This window comes from Pelodiscus sinensis, chromosome 23, assembly GCF_052426305.1.
Source record: "Pelodiscus sinensis isolate ZL-2025 chromosome 23, ASM5242630v1, whole genome shotgun sequence".
NCBI classification, from domain to species: domain Eukaryota; kingdom Metazoa; phylum Chordata; order Testudines; family Trionychidae; genus Pelodiscus; species Pelodiscus sinensis.
The window spans coordinates 25,902,501-25,927,915 of record NC_143074.1 but is presented as its reverse complement, the minus strand read 5'-3'; the positions used below and the strand labels follow the sequence as shown (position 1 = coordinate 25,927,915).

At 57.1% G+C, this 25,415-nt stretch overlaps 1 protein-coding gene across 4 annotated transcripts in view; it reads right to left on the bottom strand.

Annotated features, from left to right (window-relative positions):
- The window catches only part of PBX3 (PBX homeobox 3), a 165,172-nt gene that overhangs the window by 10,803 nt on the left and 128,954 nt on the right, over positions 1–25,415 (bottom strand). For all 4 annotated transcript variants that reach the window (XM_006116916.5, XM_006116915.5, XM_006116917.5 and 1 more), the window contains exons 3-5: positions 19,180–19,421; positions 10,922–11,112; positions 8,362–8,497 (exon numbers count right to left, since the gene is read on the bottom strand). In XM_006116916.5, the coding sequence (XP_006116978.2) occupies positions 8,362–8,497; positions 10,922–11,112; positions 19,180–19,421 (569 nt within the window). The remainder of the gene's footprint in view (positions 1–8,361; positions 8,498–10,921; positions 11,113–19,179; positions 19,422–25,415) is intronic.

Sequence of the window (25,415 nt, the reverse complement as noted above, 5' to 3'; positions counted from 1 at the left end):
GGCTGCGTCTCTGCAGAATGAACCCTGGGAGGGCGGAGCTGGCGTTGCGTGACCGAGCCAGCCAGGAAGGCCATTTTGCACCTACGCGTGTTTAGTGGTCTCTGCTGTGTCCCTGGATGCCTCCTCCTGCCCGCCTCTCCGTCAGCCAACGGGCTGCATCCGGGTCAGGTTATTCTTCCCATTTGCTTGCTAGGGGCCCACTGTCCAGAGTCAACACCTCTGAAATCAAGAGGAGTTTTTTAACTGCCCTTGGAGCAGTGCCCTAGACTTCTAACTGCTGTTTCCATGGGACCAGATATGGAGTCATGACCATCAGCTGATGCTGCACTTGCTTTTCTTTGCTTGTCTTTAAATGATCACATGGAACATCTCTTGACACAGAGGAAATCATACCTCAGGAGCCCTGCACAGAGCTATCCCTCTCATGAAAATAAACCCAAATCACCGGGAACCGTACATCTGCCTAGAACGCTGCCTGATATAGATACACATGGCTACGGCTATTCAGTTTCAAATGACAACATATGTAGCAAACAGAGCACTGCTCTTTCATATAGTCTGATACGGCAACCCGGTTATGCGGAGGAGATAAAAATGCCAAAATTATATAGCATACAGCAGGAATTTATGATAATTAATGAAAAGCCTCCAGCTTTAAATGTAATAAGGAAGGTGTACCCTATGCTTTTTTTCCCCTGGACAATTCTCCATTGTATCCTGCATATTGCACTTAATATTACCCTGTCAGTCAGGGAAGCAATAATACATTAATGAAACCCAGCAAATAATTATTGTAGACAATCAGATTACGGCTTTATTAACGGTTTCATAATTGCGGAATCTCTGTACATCAATGGTATTGTCCGAGGAGGGGTAAGAACCCTCTGTTTATGCACACCTCTGGACCAATCAAACAACAGCCATCACTAATAAAGGTTTATTTAATTCTCACAGTAAAATTTTAATATCGCCAACAGCCTGGGGAAGCGTCAGTGAGTGGATTTGCTTGACATCAATTCGTTTCCATTCTGCTAGTCCCAATACTTCTTAATCTTTAATATCAAGGCAATTAAAATTAATGGCCACTCATCCAAAGCCACTGTGGGCAGTGTTTCCTTGACATCAATTGTTTGATGGGATTACCTAGAGGTTAAACTAACAAGCAAGGTTTAATTGGAAGCAATGAAAGGAGCAGCGATCATACGTTATGTTTAACCTGCGTACCACATCGAAATGAATGTCTCAAAAACATTACACTATTTCTGAAATTAACATCTGCCGAAGGTTGGGGCTTCGCTGGTCACCACAGGACAAGTCTGTTTCTTTGGATGCTAAACATCAGAATTCGCGTCTATATCCCAGTAACCCTCCCTCCCCCGGCCAGGCTAGTTTCCAAAACACCCTTCCTCGCATAGATTTGCAGTTGAGCTCCGGGAGCGTCGGACGCTTGCAGCCTACAGACGCCAGGCGACCAATGTCTCGGCCACGGGTGGGCAGACAGACGTGTGGACGAGCCAACGTGGGGAGCAGGGGGCAGAGAGAGTGAATGCGAGAGGCTCGGAGTCCGTCGATAACAGGGCCCCGCTCCCACGCTTTTCGTTTGCTGCTGTGATTTGTTTCCAGGTCCTGGACTCGGCCAGGGCCCTGGGCAATGTGTGTGAGGGGGACTTGGTTCCGGGCCCCGTAGAAGGGGCGGGATACCCAGACCCTTTAAAATGGCTGGGCTCCGGGGCAACTTCCCCCTTGCTTCCGCTGCCCTCCGTCAGCATCCCTGGTCAGGGCCTTGGTCCTGGAGGGTGCGACCCAGGAACTGAAGGCAGGAGAGGCCAGGCCAGGCCAGGTCTATATCAGCCAGGCTTCCGGCTGGCCCGATGGCGCTCGTGTTTGTCAGCTGTGCTGTGCCCAGGGCTCCCTGGGAGCGGCTCCACCGCAGCCCCCGCCGCAATCAGCTTTGTCTCTTCCCCTTGGCTCAGTGACTAGCTGCCCCCCACCCCAGGGGAAGTGCATGTGACACGGGCGACACCCGCCCAGGGTCCCTCCTGACTGCAGTGGGACTGGCTTTTCATGGCGCCCTGGGCTGCTTTTCACCCCCGCTGGGGCAGGGGCTGTGCTCCGGGAGCAGGCGGAAAATGCTGATCTGCAGCTGAGCCTTTGGCGGTTGGCAGCAGGCGCGGCAGAGGCTGGGCAGCACCAGAAACCCAGCCAGCGGCAGCTGGAAGCCGAGTCCAGCACCGACCCAGAGCCCCGGGGCAGCCTCGGCTGGAACCAGCCTGCTGCAGAAGGCTGCCTTGGGGAATCGCAGCCAGCTGCGGCTGCGGCACTCCCCAGCCCGGGACTCTGCCCACTGGGCCCCCAGGCTCTCCTGGGTCAGTGGGGCCAGGGCTGTGCAGGGGCTCTCCCAGCGCTGCGGGTGTGGCGGTTCGCGCCTCTGAGCTACAGCGTCAGGCTCTCCGCAGGCCCCAGCAGGCGACTCTGCCTTGTGGCGCCTGGTTCGGGGGTTGAGCGTCTCTTGACTCACATCAAGGTGAGAACCTGGCGTTGGGCTGAGAGCCTGACGTAATCCCGTGAGTCCAGGAGCCGGGGCTTGGCTGGGCCCCAATACGGCGCCGATGCCGTCGCGCTGGCTCAGCCTCTCTGAAGGAGGGGGAGGCACGTCCAAAGCAGCAGGCACCTGCTCCGGGAAACGTCAGGCCAAGAGGCCCCGGAAGGCCAGTGAGTCGCCGACCCAGGTCCGTGCGACTGGGAGCGGAGGGAAGTTTGAACACCCTGGATCTGTGCGGCGGCACCAGGGGGGAGGATCCCGTCGCAGGAGGAAATGGTTCCAGGGGATTTCCCAGCCAGTGGGACCAATAAAAGTTCCCCATTCGCTGCCACACCGAACACAGACGCCGTGTGGCCGGGGGGTCTGTTCGTAGGGGGGGCCCCCAGCGCTGGGCTGCCCACGAGGCAGGGAGCTCAGCAAACATTTCAGGTGAAGACGAACGAGCCTTTCGTCCGAGCTGAGGAGGCAGCTGAGCCTCAAATCGGGAGTTTCCATCCTGCTCCTCGGGAAGGGGGGCCTAGGGGAGGGTTCCTTCCTGATGCTGCTGAGACGGGGGGACAATGATTTTGACAGGGGAGCCACTTCACGGATTTCGGCCGTGGCCGTGGGCCCCCCAAGGGGCGGGGCCTCAGGAGGAAGGCGGCTGTTCCTCTAGATGCAGCCCCCCCGGCGGGGAAGGCCACCTCGTGTGCCCCCCTGCGGGCCGGGGGTGAGGGGACCATGAGAAGTCCGTAGGGCGGGGGCGGGTCGGCTCCGGCCCACAGACCCAATTGTGCCCACGTCTGTGCTAAGATGTTCCTGGCCACCACGACTGCCCTCTTCACCCTCTCAGAGCCTGGGAGTGCCCTGGAATGGGGGCTGCCCACAGCGACTTCGCGTGGAAGGGCTGGAGGGATGGCACATTGTGCCCCCCCCGCTACGGCTCGGCAGCGCGACAGCCTCCATTGCCAGCTTGAGCCGTGGCCGGGTGGCCCTGGGACGGGCAGGATTGAATGGTACCAGGCAGAGACCAGCCCCCAGGAAACCTCTGCTGACCATGGGCTGCTCAGCACGTCCCCTCTTCCCCCTTCAGAGCTGCAAAGTGGGGGGGCTGCAGAATCCCCCCCATGGCAGCCTGGGAAAGCCGTGTGGCTGATCACACACCAGCCTGCCCTCCAGCCTGCGCCACTGGCCTGCTGCATGCCTCAGTTTCCCCAACTCAAAAATGGCCATACTGGTGCTGGACCCAATGAAGGGCTCGATGCCACTATGCGAGAGTGAAGCAATCACCAAGCAACCGCCAGCCTTGAGGCACAGGGTGCACGTCTCGCACGGCGAGCTCGCACGTGCCTGGCCAAGGGCCAGCAGAGAAGTGGTACCCATGGAAAAACACATGCTCGCAGGCTGGGGTGCCCGGGGGGCTGGCGAAGCAGCAGGTTGGGAAACCTAACACCTCCTGGCTCTCCAGACTTCACAGTCTTCCCAAACAGTTGCAAGTTGTCTCAGACAGAAGGGGCTTAGCAGCACATTTTTCATTAAAACAAACTCTCTTCACATAAAAAAAAAACCCAATGAACATCTTTCTCCTCCTGATCATGGAAGGCCAATTAATTAATTGGGCTTAATTGTATATTGCATTTCAAACAATACTATTGTACTTATTTATCATGTTAATTACAATGTTAAATAAAAGAGACAATCAATTATTACTTAAATCGTCGGGGTGCATAACTGCTGGATTTGGCGCGGCGCGGGCTGGCCTGCTCATTGCATGGGACGAGTCATTCCTGAAATTAGTGAACGGAGCATTTATGCACCACCAGCCACGGGATATTTTCCATTGTGTTTCCACGGGCTCGTTGGCAGTTCCCACGTCGTGTGATGTGACTAATTACAGGTAACGGATTATGCGATTTTGAAATGGGATGCGGAGTATTTATGCGGCATGATTAACAGTTCCATACCTCTACTTCTAGAAACTTTTTTTCATAATCACCATTTTATATACATTTATTTGCATCCGATTTGAAGGCTGTGATGAAGAGCCCATCAATCCCTGGCTCTTAATTTTAATGTGCTTGCCAAAAATAAAATAAAATATACTCAACATCCTTTTAAACAGAATGCAGAAGCTGGCCTTCGCGTCCTTTCTATTTACATCGATTGCTTCTTATTTTAAAGATACATTCTTGTCAAGCGCATTTTTCTTTTGTTTGAAGCCATAAAAAATGTGACTGCCATAATCCACTGACATGCTTTCAGCAATGACGATGCCTTTCCTACCCTGCGCCTGATAGACGGATAGCTGCTCGTGACACCTGAAAGAGGCTCATCTGCAAAAGTACAGCACATCAGCCTTCCAGCCGGAGGAGACAGTTTATCTCCCCCGAACATGTGCTGATCGGATAGTTCTAAATTGCAGCCGACGCGGATCCCCTTTGCTAAATGACCTTCCCTGCACTCTGAAAAATGAAATTGCATTAGGTGTTCGCCTTCGTGGCTTGTCTCCGTGTGTTTCTTCCCAGATCTGGTCTACATATTATCTTACACACTGATATCGGACCTGAACCCATTTACCTCCCATCTGCACCCACATGCATCGGGGAGCTTAACCCATTTTCTCTGCAGCTGAAGGAAGCTTCACCAGCAGCATGCTTTACAACTGCGATGGGCAATAATTTTGAAGGGAGGGGCCACTCCAAGATTTTGGTAAGTGGGCAAGGGTGGCACTTTTCCATGGAGGGTGCAAGGTCTGATATCGGAGCTGTTCTGCCTTTAGATTGTTAGACCCAAACATTGCAATGCTCAGAACTCAGCGCTGTGGTAAGTGTCATGGAGACACCACATGGGCTAAGCTGTGCTCAAGATCCAGCCAGGCTCCCTGCTGAGCTAGAGAAGCAACTGATGTCTGACAGTATGAAACATCCAGCAGACAGACCTACAGAGCCCCGCGAATCCGCGGAGATCCACTTTATCTCCGCGGGGATCCGCATCCATAGCTGTGGCTTTATATCCGCAGAGATCCGCTTTATATCCGCAGGGATCCACATCCGTGGCTGTGGCTTTATACCTGCAGGGATCCGCATCCATGGCTGTGGCTAACCACAGCTCATTTTTGCGGCTTTGGGTGCAGATGCAGATACAAATTTTGTATCTGCGCAGGGCTCTACAGCCTTAGCCGCATACTCTAGGCTACCACATCTGGGGGCTACGTATCCGTCTCTATGTTTTATTTTACACGGGATTATGTTAGATCTTATCAAAAAACCTTTCCCCATGAAAAGCATGAAAAAGAAAAGAAATCAAATCCGTTGACAGAGCCAGTCAGGTACGGGCTTCCCAAGTGGAGCTCCCCATTTCCTTTGGGTTTGGGACAAGAGCATGAGCCAGACTAGCCCTTCACCAGCCGGGGGGCTCCAGGCTTTTCAAACCCACTTCCCTTGTTCTGGGCACGGTAGCTCTTCCTCTGCCACACGCAGCTCTCAGCTCGTCAGCAAATCTGCAACCCCAATTCTTTTCCCATTTGTTTCTCCTTTCCCATCCCCTCTCTTTCTCTGCTGTTGATTTGGAACCTGGGCCCCTTACACTCCACTCATCGGAAGAAGTGGCTTCTGCCCACGAAAGCTCACGATCCCATCTCCATGTTCTGTTGGTCTCTACGGTGCTGCAGGACCATTCGCTGTTTTTAACCCCAATGTCTTTCTCTGCCTCTAGTCTGCCAACAGAGCTGAAGGAACCCTGAGGATTAGTAGGAACAGCCTCTGAATCGTGTTGATCGACAGCCGTCACTCCTCTTACTGCACACGTCACTGCCTTCTGCTCATGGGCCCCACTGCACACCCCTGGCCGCACACAGCAGCACCTTGCGGGCGGAGAAGCCAGCAGGGCGGAGGCTCAGAGAACAATGATGGGGAACTGAGAACCTGACACGTCTTCCTACAGACACCTCCAGGGTGACGCCTTCCTTCATTTAGGAAGCTTTCCGAGCACACAGGGCAACCACAGCGAGTTCTGGCTCATTTTCACACCTGATCAGAAATGGTGGAGTGACACGTCTGTTGCTTCCTTACCCTAGTAGCTGTATCTTGCCCTACACACCAACATCTACTGCCCCGCTCAATGTGCCTGATGCACACTCTAAAGCGACTGTGTGCTGGGGGGAGGGGGTTGAATAAAGACACACCGGGATTGAGAACTGGATTCCCTTTGGCCTTATTTATGATGTAATGTCATTGTCTGTGCCTTGGATTTCTTCTGCTGTATCCAAAGTCAATTGCGGACAACTACTCAATGTAGAGTTGGGTGTCTTTTCTAAACCAGGTTCCTACTTAAATCTACCAGAAAGCCACAGCTCCACCGGAGACCTGGAAACCAAATCTCAAATTGTGTCTTAATTATAAAGCTGATCCAGAGGTTATGTCGCTAATAACGCCAAGTCCAGAGCTGCCATCATTAATACTTAACACATGCACCTCAGGCATTGCGCCTTTCCATTTATAATGACTTGAAATATTGATAAGCGGAGCTGATTGGAGCTAGAGGGAGCTGGCATCTCAGCTTCACTGGCAGGAGACAGACTCGCTGTAAAATGGAGAAACTAGCGTCACACTCCCTCTCTGGAGAGCCAAGCCCCAGCCTTCCCCAAAACACAGGGCCCAGCCCTGCTGAGGGAGGGTTCTGGTGCTTGACCGAACGTACAGGTCCTAGAAATGCCTGGCGTCACTTTTCCTCTTGGAGTGGCGGGTGCGCAAAAGGAAAGTAAGGCCCCTGCGGGACAGTGTGCGGGGCTGGACAGTCCTGGCCGGAGACCAGCCGGGAGCGGCTACATGGGCAGGAAGCCGCGTCCACACACGGCAGACGGGCTTGTGTCTGGTTCTGAGGCAGGCGGCTCTCCTTCTGCTTCACTATTTCATTGCAGTGACGTTGCCGATACGCCGCCGGATTGAGAGAAGAGAATCGTTTTGTCTAAGAGGCTTTGCTGCAATGCAGCAATAATTGTCACTGTACTGTTGTAGAAACGGTGGAGTCTGATTGGGTTACAGAAAACACTTCTCAAAGGCTTCAGCCAATCAGAGACAAGCTGATCCATAAAACTACCTATAGATTTGTCAATACACTGGCCTTGCGCTGAATGAATGTTACGTTTCAGTGAATGGCGGGCTGGCAGCGGGAGCTGAATGGCATGTCCGGATTGCACGAGGGAGCTGGATAGCGGGTCACTTGCAGTCATGGCGTCTATTGACTCTACTGCGCCCTAAAGTAAGCCGAGCCCTCCGTGGGCCCAAACGAGAGACGTGTGCCCTGCCCCAGGGAACCTGCGTTCACCTTTCCCACCTACCTGCAACCTTGTACGAGCCTGTTCCGTTAACTTGGGTGTTCCCAAAAGCCGGTCCAGGGCAGGGGCGCCCGAATTGCCCTGGCGGCTTTCCGCAGCCATTGCAACGCATCTTCCACTGTAGCTAGGACAAGAAAGGCGCAGCCTGGCGCACCGGTGGGCCCGTGCCCAGAAGAGCCAGGCACCGATGGACAGAGAGCACCTGCCTTTTCCCACTGAATTCTCGGCGCTGGAACTCTCGCGCCTCAGCAAGGAACAGCGTCCGTGGGAGCCCGCAGACACCGACCAGAGCCAGGCAGCCTCCGCGCTTGCTGCTTCCCACCCCTCTGCAAAGGGAACCCCGCCCCCGCCCAGGAGCAGCGCTCGGGAGACGGGGCGTATGGCCAAAAGCAGGCTAGCCACAGGGGCTGAAGTGCCTGCTTGGTGTCTGTCGGATTCTCCCGCCTTCGCAGGGCTTAGCCCAGCCAGGCAAGGGGTGGCGCTGGCCGCACCACTCTCCTCTTACCTGTGATACTGTGATGCTGCATTTCTTTGCCAGCTCCTCTTTGGCTTCTTCACTGGGGTAGGGATTACTGAGGTGGGAGTAAAAATACTCGTTCAAGATTTCTGTGGCTTGTTTGCTGAAGTTACGCCTTTTCCGCCTGCAAGGAGAGAAACCCATTGCTGGCACCGAGGGGGACAAGTGCACAGGAGGCTCTGAGGAGAAAACCTCTGTTACTTCCGAAACACATGCCAGGCTGCATGCAGCACACACGCTGCATCTGCCAGCACCTTACACCACACACGCTGGCCCTGGCCTTCCCCAGCCCGCCGGGGCAGCTTGGCCACTGACTCCCACGGCAACATGCTCTGAGCCGTTCACGCTGAGGCGGTTGCAGCCCTGCCAGGGATGGCGGTTCTCAGACGGTAACTCGGTCACTCGCATCACCCAGCACGGCTCTGACTGCAGCACTTCGGCCTCAGCTGGGCCTGCCCAGTTTGGGGCACCCCCCACTGCAGCGGTAGGTGCTGTGGCAACAAGTGACAGGAGGAAAAGCGAGACAGCTGGGCAGTGCTGAGCCTGCGGGACAGGGACGGGCTCACAGGCAGGTGCCAACCTGCTTCTCAGACCTGAAACTGGATGTGATCGGCCGGGAGTGGCCGGCTCCTGGCAGCAAACCCCTCACCAAGGACTGCAGGAAGGTGAGGGCCCTTCCCCGGGCGTGCGCGGGGAGCTTGGGGCGAAGGGGTTGGGAGGTGCATGGCCATGTGACGGGACAGTCGGTGCAGCCCACAAAGGCGTGGCCCTGGGGTGCCACCTCGCAGAAGAGGAGCTGTCTGCCTGGCACCAGCGGCCGTAGTGTGCAGCAACGCCTGCCGGACTCCAGCACGGCTCCTCTCCCTCCCGAAGGGCCCGGGCCCAGAAGGCAGAGAGATCTGTCCTTCCACGTGCCGCCCCAGCACCTCGCCAGCCTGTCCGGCGACCCAGGGGCCGTGGGCGAGGCGAGCGGAGAGCAGGACATCGGCCTGGCCTTCACCCCCCAGCAAAGAGGCCCCGTGCTCCCTTCCCAGTGATACCCGGGGGCTGGGGATCCAAACCCCATTTGCACGGCTGCAGAGGGCTTCCCCCTCCGCCCCGCACAGGGATTTCCCCCCGGGCCCTCGGATCCTTGTCTCCAGCGTTCCATTCCCCGCAGGGCTGGCTGCCATTGGAAGGCTGGAGCCTGAGCCCTCAGGCCAGCGTGCAGCGGAGCGGCGCCCCCCCGGCGCTCAGCCCCGTCTGCATGGCTCTGTTATGCGCCAGCCCTCCCCGGCGCAGGCAGGGGCTCCCCAGAGCTCTCCCTCTCAGCACCGTACTTCCGCTCCGTGTGCCTCGTTTGCCTTGCAACGCGATCCCTCCGCAAGGGCCCCTTTCGCTGCAGACATTTCCGCCACGGCTGGTCATTAGCCTAATTGGCCGCACCTGCCAGTAACCACCTCGGGATGGAACCCATTTCCTTCCTGTTTCCTTCCTGACAGCGTCCAGGTGCAAGGTGCAGCGCGCGGGCCTGGCTGGGACGGGGCTCAGTGCGCAGGGCCCTGCGGGTTTCGCTCAGTTCTCTCCTATCTATCACTCAGCCTCGGGAGCCACCCTAATTGCCCCGGTTCCTGTAATCGGCATGAGCGCAGCTCCAGGCAGGAATGACACCTGTGGTCACTAATGCTGCCTGCTCTGCGGTTCAACAGCAGCCTAATGGTCTCCATCACGCACCCGGCACGGCAGCCAGGCCGTTTCTGCTGCTGCACCATCGTGGGGAGAAAGCCGGCATTCGCGATCCGCAGGCCTCGCATCCCTCAGCTCCTCGGCCCACCCCCCACCGACCTCCTGCAACTGGTACAGTGTGAGGGACCTGGGGGGGGTCTCCACGGAGAGACAGACGGAGGCCCTGTTCCTGCCCTGGGGCAGCCATGGATTTCCTCACCGTGGCCGAGCAAGCAAAGAGATCCCGGGCCTGGGAGAGACCCAGAGAGCAGCAGAGGCCCCCGGGGAGCAGCGCCCGGCTGGTTCTGACTAGCATGGCTGGTGCAAGCTCAGAACCGGCGTCCGGCATCCTTCTGCGTGGAGAAGACCAACGGACACCCCCAGAGGAGCAAAGCCAGTGGGATCTGGCCCCTTGTAAATAATCCCAACCCAGCACACCGGGCCCCCAGGGATACCGACCCGGACACAGGCTCTGCCTGTGCGCACAGTCATGAGATGAACCCTCAGCTACCACGGGAGTGTTCATACTTCTAACCCCCCACCCTGCGCCATGGCTGCCTTCCCCTGGAGCAGGTCAAAGCCCTGCCGCGGTGCCCGTCACAGCCCTTCCCTGCGCCCGCGACAGCGCCGCACATCGCTCCGGGCCCTCTACGAGCATGCGGAAGACGCAGGGTGTCCGTGCAAGCCTCCTGCGGTGACACGGCCCTTCGCAGAGCAGCCACTGTGCTTCGCGGCAAAGGCCTGGCCCCGGGGGAGCCAGGACGCGGAGCACCGCTCCCAGGAGGCGGGGTCCCCTTGTCAGCCGGCTGGGCAGCTGCATCAGCCAGACGAGCCGCGCACCTACCTGGCATCAAGGAACCTCGATCTCAGGATCATGACGGCTTCACAAGTGCTCTGCTTGAGCTGCATCTGGATGGAGCTGAATTTCCGATGGATGATGCCCACCATCCGTTCGATCTCCTTGGGAGAAATGGGGCGCGTCCGGCTCTGTTCTCGGAGAAGGTTCATCACGTGGGTGGTGAATTCGTTACACGCCTGCGGAGGACAGAGCAGCTCAGAGACGGTGCCAGGCCGCCACGCAGGGACCCTGCCACGCACCCCCCTACTGCCGGGAGCCCCCCAGCTTCCTAGGGGCCAGGCCGTGGCGGGGAGTCCGCAGCGCTAGCCGCGTCCGCCTCACAATGGGGGCAATGCAAGCAGGGAAAGACCCCTGGCAGCCACAGAGCCCAAGAGACCGGGCCATCGCCCCGCCACCTCTCGCCACCCGTCCATTAGCCTCTCCGCAGTGTTCTCGGGCTCCTCCCAGAGACCTTCCCCGGCAGGGCCCGCCCTTCCCGTGCTGGGAGCTGGGCCCAGGTCGGATCAGCGGCGATGCAAACGACAGACCCGGACACGTATTTGTGAGTGACACTGATTCTTCCTGTTTCCTGTGCCCGGCGGGGAGCAAGCTCTGAACATCGTCCGGCCCTTCTTACAGGCAGAGCATTTTCTAAGGGGGACGACGGGCACCGAGGTAGGCAGGAGGGCCGGCGTCACACAGGAGAGAGAGCAGCCGGCGCGAGCAGACCAGCAGCGGGGACACCTCATGGGAGTCAGGAGCCCCCCAACACCGGGACTTCCCTCTAGGAACCCACTTCCCCCCTCACACAGCAAATCCGTCTGGGGCACGTGACAGTACTTAAGCCTCTTTGGTTTTGCCTCCAGCAAAGCCCCGAAGAGAGACCCCCTCCCCGTCAGCCTCCCCTCTGCGGGGCTCTCTGGCCCCGGCCTGGCGTGCTGAGGGGCGGGGGTGGGAGCATTGGACCAGCAGTCCCTTCGGCCTCCCCTGCTGCGGTCGGAGGAGGATGGCGCCGCCTCAGCTTCCCCCCGCGGAGCGCTGCTGGGAGCCGCCCCCTACGCCGGGGCGGGTGCCGTGGGACTGGCCTTTTCCCTCGTCCCCAAACAAAACCCAGCCTGGCCGCTGCTTGGGGGAACAGCGACACGACTGGTCTGCGGCTCCGGCACAGTCCGCGTGCACCCTGGGGAGGTGACAGGGTAACGGGTCACCCGGTGAAGCAGCAAGTGTCACGCTGACCGGGGTCCTGGTTATCCGGTACCCGGCGGGGGCTGGAGCAGCTCTCCGTCCACCACGGACAGGGGCTGCTCTGCTGGGGGCTCTGGGGCAGGTGACCCATGGACAGGGGCTGCTCCGCTGGGAGTGGGAGCTGTGGGGCGGGAGCCCCGCAGGCAGGGGGCTGCTCCGCTGGGGGCGGGAGCTGTGGGGCGGGAGCCCCGCGGGCAGGGGGCTGCTCCGCTGGGGGCGGGAGCTGTGGGGCGGGAGCCCCGCGGGCGGGGGGCTGCTCCGGCTGGGTTGGAATGGTCCCCAGCCCAGACCTCGTGTTAGCTGGTTACTGGTTAAACGTAACTGACTCACGAGGGTTGGACAACCCCAGCACTACCCTGCCCTTGTCCTCCCATGGACCGTAGAGACATAAGAGCCAGCGCCACGCCAGCTGGGGCGCCCGCTGTAAGGACCGCCGGGCACAAGGGGCTCCCTGCTCCTGTGAAAGACCCTCCCGCCCCAGGGCCTGGCTCCAAGGTTTCAGCGCCTCGATCGGCCGAGCCAGGCGCGGGCAGGAAAGCACAACTGCGCTGCCATCTCAGCTCACTCGTCCTGCGCGGGGCTCTGGGCACTCCCTGAGTCATGCAACCCCCTTGTTCCAGCACCATCGCTGTGGCGCCAGCTTTGCCGTTAGTCCGAAGCCAGGCAGGAGAGTCGCCTGATGATTTGTTTGGGGCCTGTAGATTCCCAGCGACTCGTCGCCATGTCAGGGGCCCGGGCGAGGGGAAGGGTTAAAAGGGAAAAGTTTATGCATCTAAAAACTCATAATTTCCTATAACATTTGCTGAATGTCTCCCAACTTATTAAGTGAAGCCATCTATGAATGCAAATGCTGATTAGCAATTTGGCAATAGCCCAACATTTGCAGAATTCACAGAGCTTTTCTTTAAACCAGTAGTTCATACATGATTAATTAGAACATCTCATTTATGTAGTGTGCACTTTAGCTCATTACTCTAAGTAAAATTCGTTAAGTATTTACATTTAGATAATTAAAATCTGGGTACACCCTTAAGAAAGATGCATACACTTCAGGCAAAGTGATTTTTTTTCTTTACACTACGGAAAGTAAATTACAGGCTAATTTACATCCTTGCTGCGCGCTTTGGAGACAGCCCTCCGACAAGGCGCAGCGCCTGGCCTCGAAGGGGCGCAAGGCTCTCGGTGCGCAGACCAGGCCCGGCTCCTGGGCCTGGCTGCGTCTCCCTGAAGACGGCCGGGCGGTGCTGAGTCAGGGGTCATGATTCCCGCTCTGTCCACAGGCGGCGCTCAACGTAAGGATGTTAAAATACTGTTAATTGACTAGTCGATGGAATTTCCATTGACTAGTCGACAAGCACTTCTGCATTCCTCCTGTGAAATGTACAAGAGCTCCGGCTGAGGCTCTTGCACATTTCAAAGGAAGAACGCAGAATACCGTGTACAGCCCGGGGCCAGCGCGAACTCCTGCTGACTCCGGGCTGCACGTGGGATGCCTGTTTTGAAATGTACAGGAGTCCCCAGCAGGGGCTCTTGTGCATTTCAAAGCCATGGAGCCCAGTGTCAGCGGGGGATGCTGCTAGGAGCCCGGGGTCAGCTGAGGACTCCCAATCCATCCCGGATTCTGGGGAAATGCCATGGGGAGCATGGGATCAGCTGGCGAGTCCCCAGCTGACCCCTGGGCTCCACAGCTGCCCCTTTGAAAGGCGCAGAAGTGGCGTTTAAAGGGGCAGCTGACACATAGCTGATCCGCGGACAGCGCTGCTACTTTGAAGTACCCCTTTTCCCCTCTTTTCTGCCTCCATCTCATAGAGGCAGCAAGGGGGGGAGGAATATCGACCAGTCGACTAGTTCAAAGACTATCAGTTAAGCAAATGCTTATCAGATAGTTGACCAGTCGACTAGTCTTTTACATCCCTAGCTCCTACATCCTAGCCTGGCTGCATCTCCCTGAGGACAGCATGGCTGGCAGCGCCGGCGCTGCGTCGGGGTCACAATTCCCGCTCCGTCCACAGGCGGCGCGCCGCGGGCCTGGCCGAGCGAGGGAGGTGGCAGAATTAACCAGGCCAGCGAGGCTTTCTGGGCTTGGGGGTCTCCAGTCGCGAGAGGCTGCGCTTGGTTTTTCCTTTCCACATTTTCCTTCCCTTGGATTTAGTTTGATGGCTTGAAACCACCCAAGGACAGGACCCCCGGGGGTTTGCCCACCCTTCCTCCAGCCGAGAGAGACCAGGCGTGGACCTCGGCTGAGATGCAACGGCTCCGCCCCCTCCCAGGGAGGGGGAGACTGGGACCTGCCCCCAGCCACTGCTGGTTGTTCCTCTTGTGCTGCTTTCCCTGAAAAATACTTGGTGCTAAGGAAATAGCCTGGGCCCAACATTCACCACCGAGCAGCCTCGTGTCCATGGGATCGGTGGCCTTTCTCCAAAACACTGTCTGTGCGGAAATGCCGGCAGTGAAAGTATCTTCCGGCATTTCTTCCCCCGTGAAGCTATTTCCAAAAGGGTGTTAAACTCCCCTCCAAAAGGCTCGGATAATTCACTCTCTTCCCCAGATCCGGAGAGCCCAGGAGCCGTGAGAGCCAGGTGTTCCACGCGGGAAGGCTGAACTCACACACTCTTCCCATTTGAAAGCTGCAGAGAACGTCCTGATTTCTGGAGACGGGCCCCTTCTCGCAGTGGGGAGCGACGTGCTGCGTTGGAGTGAGGGGAACGGCCTGATTCTAATTTCACGCCCACCGCTGTGCGCCACTGAACCTCCGTGGATCTACTCCTGAGTGCCCAGGGAGGAAATCAGGCCCCACGAATGTGTCACGTGGCCTCGATCTATCCTCAGTTGCAACATCCAAGCTGCCTGAGTCTTTTCTTGCTTCTGTTTTTCAAGCCTCTTTGGTGCCCCGAGCAGGTTGTCAGGGCCGGCCTCCTTACCCAGCTCCGACCCCCAGCAGGGCCACGCGAGGATGCCCCAGCCTGCGTCACGGCTTCAGCGAGAGTTGTGGGGCGCGGGCCAGGACAAGAGGGAGAGGGGCTCAGCCCCACCCCTGGAAGCCATTCCCCAAACGCTATTCTGCACCACGCCACCCTGCACCTGCGTCCGTTCGCCGCCCGCTCGGTGGCGCCTGCCGGGCGTCCAGGCATCACCCGATTTGGGGTGAATTCCGGAGACATCTGGGAAGGTGGGAAGCAGGTTCCCAGCTGCTCGGGGAGGCCTGGGACCCTTCAGTACTTTTGCCTCCAGCAAAAATGTGTTTCAGTGTAATTATAGACGATAGCTTCCAACATGTCATCTCTGTTCCAGCGGCTGCAAGTGATGGAGAGAACTGCCAGCATCCAACCATGTCTCCTGCCACGAGGCAAGGGGTGCTGCTCGTGGCATGATACCCCCTTTAAGTGCATTCCCCTAACTGGCAACAAAGGTCGGAGTCAACTGCGTCTGGGAGCGTCTGTGCAACGGGCTGGGGGCAAAGACGAGGTGAACGGAGCCCTTTGTGGGGCAGCCTGCTTCGCCACGGAGCCTGGAGCCGAGTGCCGGGAGGATCCCGCCGCAGGCCAGGAACCGCCTTTCGGAAGCAGGCAGCCGATGAGGGGAGGAGAGCAGAGGCATGACCCACGTGGGGGGGGGCGCCTCCCGTCTCAAGGCAAACAGGTAGCAGAGAGGCTGCTGCAAGCTTGGGAAACGGTCGCATTTGCGGAGCGCCGACGTGGCTGGCATCAGGCTCAGCGGGGAGAAGTTCCTTTCGGATCAGCTCCGCCTCCTCCCTTTCCTAGCAGCACATGGGCCTGGCTCGGGCCAGATGGCTACGGCATTTCGGCGGAAACCTTTGTAAACGGAGCCGGTCACATTTCCCCACCTCTCACAGCCAAAGAACACCTCCCGGGACAGGATGAGCGCAGCCCTGGAACTCATCCTTGCCCCAAATCCTGCCCCAGCCTCTCGGCCTGGGATTTACACAGGGCTTTAATTCACTGCGGGGTGGCTTAGCTAGCTCAACAGAGCAGAGGGATGTCTGTATCATGGCGTCGCTGCCCAGCAGAGCTTGGGGCCTTGCACGGGCTGTGGCTTTATGGAGAAGGAGGTTGGAGCAAAGTCACTCCTGACGGCCTGGCCCCGCCACTGTAATGAGACAGTGAGGGATTTTGCTGGCCACAGACAGGGCGAAATGGCCACCCCGTGAACAGGCCTGGCCCAGTGCCCCAGCACCAAAGGCTCTGTCCACAAGTCCAGCAGAACGCAGCCGGGCCTGCACCCGAACGCCTCCTCCGCACGCCGCTGCCCTCCCCATCTCCGGCATCCTGTCTGCACCCTGTCACCCCAACGGGACCGCCAGGGGCCTTGAAGGGGTCAAGCCAAGAGGCTGCCAGTCAGCGGCTGTGTGTGTGTAAGAGCCGGGGCCTGGTGGAGGGGCCCCGGGCGATCGCTGGCCCGGCAGACAGACTGCTCGGGGGAAGGGAGGCAGGAAGCCATTAGAGACAACGCAAGGGAGCCTGGAGCATCTCAGATCCATTTCCCAGGAGCACCCACACTTCTGCCGGCTTCTGAGCCTTTTGAAGGGTGCTCCTGCGGGAGCTGAGCCGCCGACCGGGCCTCTGCCCGGAGACAAACCGACCCTCCCCAAGCAGCGCCGGCAGCGGATTGGGGGTCAGAGGGTGCAGAAAACAACACGCCAGGTCCACGCTTAGCAGGAGATGCCAACTGCCCCAGCACAGCAGCTGGCAAAGGACCCAGAACAGGTCAGGCTCCGGGCCAGGGCTGTGCTGCCTGGTCAGGCCATGCGCTCACAAAAAGCAGGGCCGGCCGGGCTGTCTGCCCGTTGCCCCACCAGTGTCCACCAGGGCGGATCACGGCACGTCAGCAGGTGGCCCTGGCAGCCGAAACCTTCCCGGGAGCCTCCACGCACCAATTCCATTCCATGTTCTTGGTTAATGACTTCCAGCGAGCAGGAACTTCACTAGCCCGAGAGCCTGGAGACCAAGGGACCCGCCCCAGCAGCGCCGGCAGTGGGTGCAAAGGCAGGGTATGAGCACCCCGAAGCCAGGCCCCCGGCAGGCCCCCCACCCATGACTAAGCCCCCGCCGAGCAGCCAAGCACCCAGCCTGAGCTGTGACTTGCCCTGCTGCCCGATGGCCTCGGCTGTGGTTTCATGTTGCTCAGATGGACGCTTCCCAGTAATACACTGGGGCGAGCACAGAACGTCCCCGTCTTCGGCGCAGAAAACCCCCAGCCAATTAGCTGAGCTCACTAGGTTGAGGGCTGTTAAGCGTACCAGGCCCCTCTGGGAGGGAGAAGTGACGCCGCCTCCTGAGGCTGGACAGAGCAAGGGGGGGTCTCTCACTCATGTCTTCTCCTGCCCCGCCGCCCTGGCGGCTCCTTGCAGGCACAGCTGTCGAGTGGAGAAATCCAGAGGATCGCGCGCCGGGAGGCTCCGCAGGCTGTGGTCAGTGCGTGTTCCCTGCCACGCTGCTCTGCCCGGGAGCAGTCTGCAGCTTCTAAAGGTGCCCATGAAACCCACGAGCGCAGCACATCCCCCACTGCTGAGAGGAACCCCCAGTCCTGAGCATCTGCAGGGGGTTCGTGACATCCTGGAAAAGTACCGAGAGCAAATGTCCAGCCTCACAGGCTTCCCCACCAACTTAACTAGCATATTCCTTCTCGTTACGGATGCTACGTTCTCATCGGAAATGCAGCCCGCGTACGTCACCGCGCAGCATCTCCCTCGCCAGGGTGGAAGCTGGATTCACGCCAGGCAGGATTCAGGAAGGCAGAAGAGAATCGCCAGCACACTCCAGCGAACGCCCTAAATCCCGCGAAGAAGCCACGGGATGGCCATTCAGGACGAGTCACCCCTCCAGCGCCTGCCCGCCCACCCCAGAGGCAGAGCCGCACCTGCTACCTCCCCGGCCGGGCCCGCGAGAGCGGAGAACGTGGCAAGGGCTGCGGCGCCTGGCAGCATGTCACGGAAGCACTGATGTCACCAGGGCTCGTCACAGGCTTGCCATGGGGCTCTCGCCACTATGCAACCTTCCCCTTTCAAAGAGCCCTGTGACCAGGTCAGCTCACTCGGGGTTCTGGCTGAGGGGCTAAAATCGCTGGGCAGCCCTTTGGGCTCAGGGTGGAGCCTGAGATCTGGAGCCTCCTCCCGGGGCCAGCTGCGGGTTGTTATCCCTGCGTGGACACACCCCCAGAGCCGGCTGGGCAGTGTCCGGGGTCGGGCCGGTTTCAGTGGCAGGCAGCCGGCTCGCCCGGCCGGGCAGTGTCCGGGGTCGGGCCGGTTTCAGTGGCAGGCAGCCGGCTCGCCCGGCCGGGCAGTGTCCGGGGTCGGGCCGGTTTCAGTGGCAGGCAGCCGGCTCGCCCGGCCGGGCAGTGTCCGGGGTCGGGCCGGTTTCAGTGGCAGGCAGCCGGCTCGCCCGGCCGGGCAGTGTCCGGGGTCAGGCCGGTTTCAGTGGCAGGCAGCCGGCTCGCCCGGCCGGGCAGTGTCCGGGGTCAGGCCGGTTTCAGTGGCAGGCAGCCGGCTCGCCCGGCCGGGCAGTGTCCGGGGTCGGGCCGGTTTCAGTGGCAGGCAGCCGGCTCGCCCGGCCGGGCAGTGTCCGGGGTCGGGCCGGTTTCAGTGGCAGGCAGCCGGCTCGCCCGGCTGGGCAGTGTCCGGGGTCAGGCCGGTTTCAGTGGCAGGCAGCCGGCTCGCCCGGCCGGGCAGTGTCCGGGGTCGGGCCGGTTTCAGTGGCAGGCAGCCGGCTCGCCCGGCCGGGCAGTGTCCGGGGTCGGGCCGGTTTCAGTGGCAGGCAGCTGGCTGCTCCCAAGCCACGGGGGGAAGAATAGCTAAGAACCAGGCAAGCCAGCAGCCTGCCCCTTGCAGGGATCTCCTCCCCCCACATCAGCCCTTTCACCGCCCACCCAGCTCTTGAAGCACAAGGAAGAGGGAGGGGAGAGGCAATCGTTCAGCTCCGGAGAGAAACGGGCCCCGTTAGCAGCGGTGCAGAGGCAAGGGGCAGCCGGCGCACAGAGGGAGGGCTGGGAGCGCCATGTCTGACCTGTTCATACTTCTCCAGCTCTGTGTGATAGATTTGTCTGATCTGGGTCAATTTGGCTCTGTAGTCTGAGTGTTCGATAGAATTATCTGAGGACCCTCCAGAGGCGGCGGCGGCTGCGGCGGCTGCTGCCGATCCCCCACCTTTCTCAGGGCCTGAAACCCCTTCGGCCAGAAGCATATTGTCCAATCTCATTAGCTGGGGGTCGGGGGGGTCTTCTTCCTGGGCTCCTCGGATGCTCAGACCTTTGGGTAAAGAGAGAGACAGAGAGAGAAACCACAGTGAGTATTTGCCGTGTCCTGGCAGGCTCTGGCCTACAGCCAGCCCCACTCCTGGGAGCAGGCTGGAGCCGTCCTTGTAACACTTTCTAGGAGCATTCGCTGCTGGGAGAGACACTGACACCCCCACCCCACTCCCGGCACTGAGGGCAGATAATGACTCTGTCCCCCACCGCCCTGGCCTAGGAGGTCCAAGCTTCCCCCGCCTTCTGGGAAAGGCCTGGAGAACTGACACAGCCCACAGAGGAGGAGGGACGTGGTACAGGAGGTTTTTAACTCTTCGTTGAAAATGCCACAGGAATCACAACTTTTTTCTTGATCTTTCCTCCCTAAATCCGAGCTCTATTTACTCAGCAGTGCGGACAGGAAACGAGAGGGGAGGAGTAAGCATGTACGGCGCATATGTCGGAGGTGGAGATCGGTCCCCACTACCGGATGTGAATTGTGACCTTGACGTGTCTGCGGAAGGGGCGGATTCTGCATAGAGCTCCACGGGACTTGCTCGTAAGAGTGAAAGTAACTTCACATCTCTTACCGGTCCTGTCCTACTGCTCCCCGGGGCCCTGCCTGTTCTCACAATACCTCCCTGCTGGCGTTTGCCGCAGCTCAGCCAGCTCCTGCCGGAGCCGCCCCCAGGGCACCCCCACTGTCACCTCTGCGTCACAGTAAATTGGTCCTATAGATCCCACTGGAGTCAACCAAATAGACCTGGAAGGAGGTCATCCTCCAATGCTGAGCCAAGCCCCATAGCGAAGGTTTATGCAGCCCATGACATTTAACAGCAGTGGGACGCAGAGAGACGTTTGAAATTGCCGGCTCTGTTACAGCATGTTGGTGGGAGCCCTTTGAACCTAATTGCTGTTTTTAATCGAGAGTATCCAGAATGAGGCCCAGTCGGCACTCTCATCTGAGTGCTCCAGATCAAGGCTGACAATTTGTAGGTTTAATCGGGTCATGCAGGCTCTCTGCCAAGACGAGATCCACAATGCCAGCGACCGAGCTTAAAAACAATTACGCTCGTACAAAAATCACTAGAGCCACCGCTCCTTGAACCCGCAGTTCCATTAAAGCTGTAACACAACCCGCGATCTCCCAGCCCAATTAACCTCTTTAAATCTGTTTAAAACCAGGTATTCACACACTAGTTAGCCAGGATCCCAGTGGGTAGGAAGTTGGCACCTCGCATGTTTGCATTCTGGTTCCGCCGTCTGTGTCTGCGCCTGTTCTTAGTTACACACAGTGGTGCACACTCTGTGTAGAGTGCGGTGTACATGACAGTAACATCCAGACGCTGCCAAGTGTGCCACTGAATACAGGCAGGGCTGTTTTCTAAGCTGGCCTCAGCGCTGCGCACACTCATTCAGGCACAGATTTGATTCCATGATGTCTTGAACTCTACATATGCCACAGCATGACCCCTTCTTGGCCCACCTTCCAGGCCTATGGTGGCACCACCACTAAGACACACATTTTAAACCTGTCACCTTCGTTTAAAAATATAATTCCATATAATTTAATTGGGATAATAAAAATGTCTCGTTGTCATTTTAAATGATTTCTGTTGCCCGTTCGATGGTTGAACTAGGTTTGAAAATATAACGTATTATTATCCCGGGCTCACTGACGGAGCCCGAAAGTTAGCACTGAGACCAGAGTGGGTAGAACCACCCTGAAACAGCCCCTCGGACAGCTCTGTCTCTCATCCTGGCATTTACCCATCCGTGGACAATTGGCACCCGGTGCTCCCAGCTCAGCCTCGCTCCCACTGTCGACTGTCTCTTGGGACTATGATCTGGCAGGCTTTGTTATGCGGGCAAATGTCAGGAAAAGCAAGTGCAACAGGTCAAAGAGACCAGAGGAAAGACAAGAGAGAAACTAATTTTCTTTGGGTAGTTTTTGTCTGATTCATACAGTGAAATTTTCCTCCGCTGAGGTGACGGTCCCATAGTCCTCTTTGTTTTCTTTTCCCTTTCTCCCCGCCAGCCTGGCCTTCGATATTTTTTAACAGCATTCTGGTTTTCTATTCCCATCCAGTTCACATTTTTAATTTTCCCATCTACATGCTCATTCCTATTATTTCTTTGTTCTTTGTCTCACGTCAGTTTCTTTTTCCTGTCTTTTCCCCCCCGTGGCTGTTGAGTCTTACGGCCTATCACGGTCATTATTCACCATCAGAGATTTCAACAGCGCTTTTCCTCATCTCCCCTGACAGTTACAGACACGGGGGCAAATTCTTTGCTCCTCTGGCTTCCTGGTCGTTGTATGGGCCACAGGGCCAAAATGTCTCCACCAAACAACCGTGCGTTCCTACACTGAGGCTAACACAGTTACTTAGCCGCCTGTAGCAACACGCCTAAGAGGAGACAGTGCTCCCTGGTTTGAAATGCAAAAGGAGACCAGCGGGAAGGAGGGGAAAGAGCCGATGGCTGAAAGAGAGGCCCCCACAGCACAAGAAGAAGGAATGCAACAGACACAACAATGAGAACTTCCCAGAGCCAGCCCTCACTTCCCGTTACAGCCCAGGTAATGCTGGGAGTGGCATCTTGTTTTCCTCCTAGTGGGAAGTAGCCCGTCTAATTCCAAAGCGGGTTTGCAAGCAGCCAGAGAGGGGCTGTCTGACAACACAACAAGAAATGGGAGACACAGGGAGGTATCATGCCGCAATCTAGCATTTATTTTGCTCCTGAGTGAGGTCCATCATTCATGTGAACAGCAAAGCCACCAGTTAATTAACTAACTCCTACAAGAGTTAACCTTGTGTGTGGGGATACATGTGTTACTCCTCCCTAGTTACTTGGTGAATTATACGCATCCAATCAACACATAATAAATAGGCGTTTGTTTTCCTGGGGGGGGGGGAGCAGGAAAATCTTTGTATTCTGTGTAACCTCTCGGTTGAGAAACACTGGCGTTACCACCCATCCGACTAGTCCCCCTCTCACCTAGGGAAGTTACTCTGATAAGAAAGATCCAGAATACTTCCTGGATTCGTTAGGAAGGAGAAAACTCGCCACTTTGTCCACCGGACATACATTTGTTCCCACCTTCATACCTCACTCCCCGTTTGACTACAATGACAATCTATGGAGTTGCTGACATAGAAGCTCAGACTCTGGGCATTGTCTCCTTTTTTTATTCCTCACTATATCAGGCTCTGAGTTTATTACAGTTTAGCTCACTGACCTTTCAGTGCATGGTGGAATCAGGTACAGAGCCAACTAGAAAGAACACAACAATACATCACTTCCAGAACAAGCCCAGATGGACCAATGGCACAGGCAGCGTGAGGGTCTCCATGAGACCGTAATAACCGAGCCGTGCACGGACCAAAAGGCTAATACCTTCATGGGAAGATGGCAGCTAGACGTGGTGAGTTTTACAGCATTCTGCGGGTCCCCATCATGTAAAATCATAGAACTGCAGGGCTGGAAGGTATCTCAAGAACTCAAGTCCTGCGTAGGCCATCCCCAACAGGTGTTTGTCCATCCGCATCTTAAAAAACTCCAATGAAAGGGAGTCCATAGCCTCCCTTGGCCACCTGTTCCAGCCCTTAACTGGCCCTAGAGTTAGGAAGTTATGCCAAATATCAAACCAAAATCTCCCTTGCTGAAGGTTAAACCCACTGCTCCTTGTCCTGCACCCAGCAGACACAAAGAACATCGTCTTCTCTAGAACAGCTAGTAACGTGTTATCATGTCCCCCCAGCTCTCCTCTGGACACTCCCCAGTTTGTCCCCACCATGCCTGAAGTGGACACTAAACGTCACCAGAGGCCTCGCCTGGCCCAGGTCAAATGGGACAATCACCTTCCCTGAGGAACGCTCCTGGTAATACTATGCACAGCACCGTCTTCCCACACACATCTGGGTCCGTCTAAAGTTTAAAAATGTGACTGTGGAGCATTACAAGGTTCACAAAAAGCATGTTTGCTTCCGATTTTAATCTGCTTCTCACCATCCCTTTCAGTATCGCCGCGATTTCAGACAAATCACATAAACAGACACTAAAACATTGTTTAACAATGAACTTGGCTTTGTTAGAAGACCACAGTTTTAGCATATCTTTCAGCAAATCCTAATTAGCTGTCTTTCGACATGCTGTGCACCTGCCCCCACAGATAATAGACGAGAGCATCTGCATAGACTGCTGCATTCAGAGGCCAATAAATAAATTGCAGGTCAAAATTATTACAAAGCTTTCTTCGCATAAACCCGTCTTCTTCACAATACAAAGCTGCAGATATGAAAAGTACCTAAAGCCCACTCAAATGGTATGATTACAGGGGCCGTTTGAGTTTAATAATCTGACTCTAATTCAGGCATTTTCAACAGCTCATTAAGGGTTCATTAATATATGGGCAAGCTTTTGAATTATAAATAAGCAGATTAGAAACCTGCAGTGTCTGAATTGTACAGTACAATCCCGACTAACTGGGTAATATCGCCAGCACAATGAAGGCTTGACCCTTGGGACAAGCCTCCGCCTCCTGATTTCTCCACCTTCTTTATTTATTCATTCCCTCCTTCGTTTGCGAGGAAGGCTCTCTCCTGAAGTCCTGGGCACTTGGGGGGGATCCACAATCAGCCCAGAACAGCTCGTCCCTCTGGAGCGACTCCGACACACACACTGCAAATAAACTCTGGTGCCAGCCCCCTCCTCGCGGCTCTCAAGGGGCTCGTGCCAACGCGCAAGGACGTCAATGGAAAGACTCCCACGGGCCTCGAGAATGCTCCGACCCCGCCCGCCCGTGCTGCAGGGAGAGCCACTGGATGGAGAACGGGGAGGTGACAGACACCCAGGAGAGCCTGGCACAGAACGCAGGGCTCCCGGCTCCCGGTTCCTAAATCTAACGCCGTGGCGTCCAACCAGTTCTTAGTGGCTACCGTTGTCGCAAAGTAGCCGCGCTCCACCGGCTAAATAACCACACGTGGCTAGTGGACAGTGTGTTGGACCCCACGGATCTAACAGCTACACAGGTCAGCCTCATTGATAGGAAGCAGGGGTCCCTCTAATTTTTTCCACCCATGTGCAGAATAAATGTTACGTGCACCACCAAGGCATGTGCAGGTGTGCACCACCAGTAGACACACAGGCTGCCAGCTATGGGCGCTCTGCTGATCAGCTGGGCGGCATGTGAATCTCTGCTGGGTGGCTGCCCAAGCGCACAGCTTACAGGGATCACTGCTGGGGAACTGCTAACTACACCCTTAACTCTGAGCCGTGCAGACCGGCGCTCCGCCGCTCCACTGGCAATGCAAACAGGCCTGGGGCTCCAGCCACGGCTACTGCAGCAGCAGCGGCGGCCGGAGCCCTGGGCCCCTTTGAATCACCCAGACACAGAGCAACTTCCCCCTTCGCCTCCCCACTTTGGCGGGCGCGACCAGGACAGACAAGGAGGTTGGATGACACTGGCGTCCCGTCTGTATGGCGTGACTGTGTTGCACTGATGTGCCAGGCTCCCCTTTAAAAGCGGCGAGGGGTCCTGTGGCACCTTATAGATTAACTTCAGTTAGTCTATAAGGTGCCACAGGACTCCTCGCCGCTTTTGCAGATTCAGACTAACACGGCGACCCTTCTGATACTTGCTCCCCTTTTAGGCGGTGTTCAACTTCCCTGTTTCCTGTGCATTACAGCTGGTTGCAAATTTTCCATCAAGGCTGTTTTTTCATGAAAAAAAAAACCCATGTCGTTGCAACCCCAATTTTCCATCCAAAGTGTCTGGTTTCCACCAAAAAAATCATTTTTCATCAAAAAAGTGAAGAACCCAAAATGGAAAAGGCTCGGTTTGGTGGTGCTGCCGTAGTGAGTTGCAGGATGGATCTTTCATTAAAGGTTGTGTCGTGCGATGAAGCCTCCAGGAACACGTCTAATCAGCTTGGCAACCCTCGGCTCGGCTCGCCATGGGATGCTCTGTACACTGAGCCCATTGCGGGGGCAGGGGAAGGGGGGGTTGTTCCAAAAC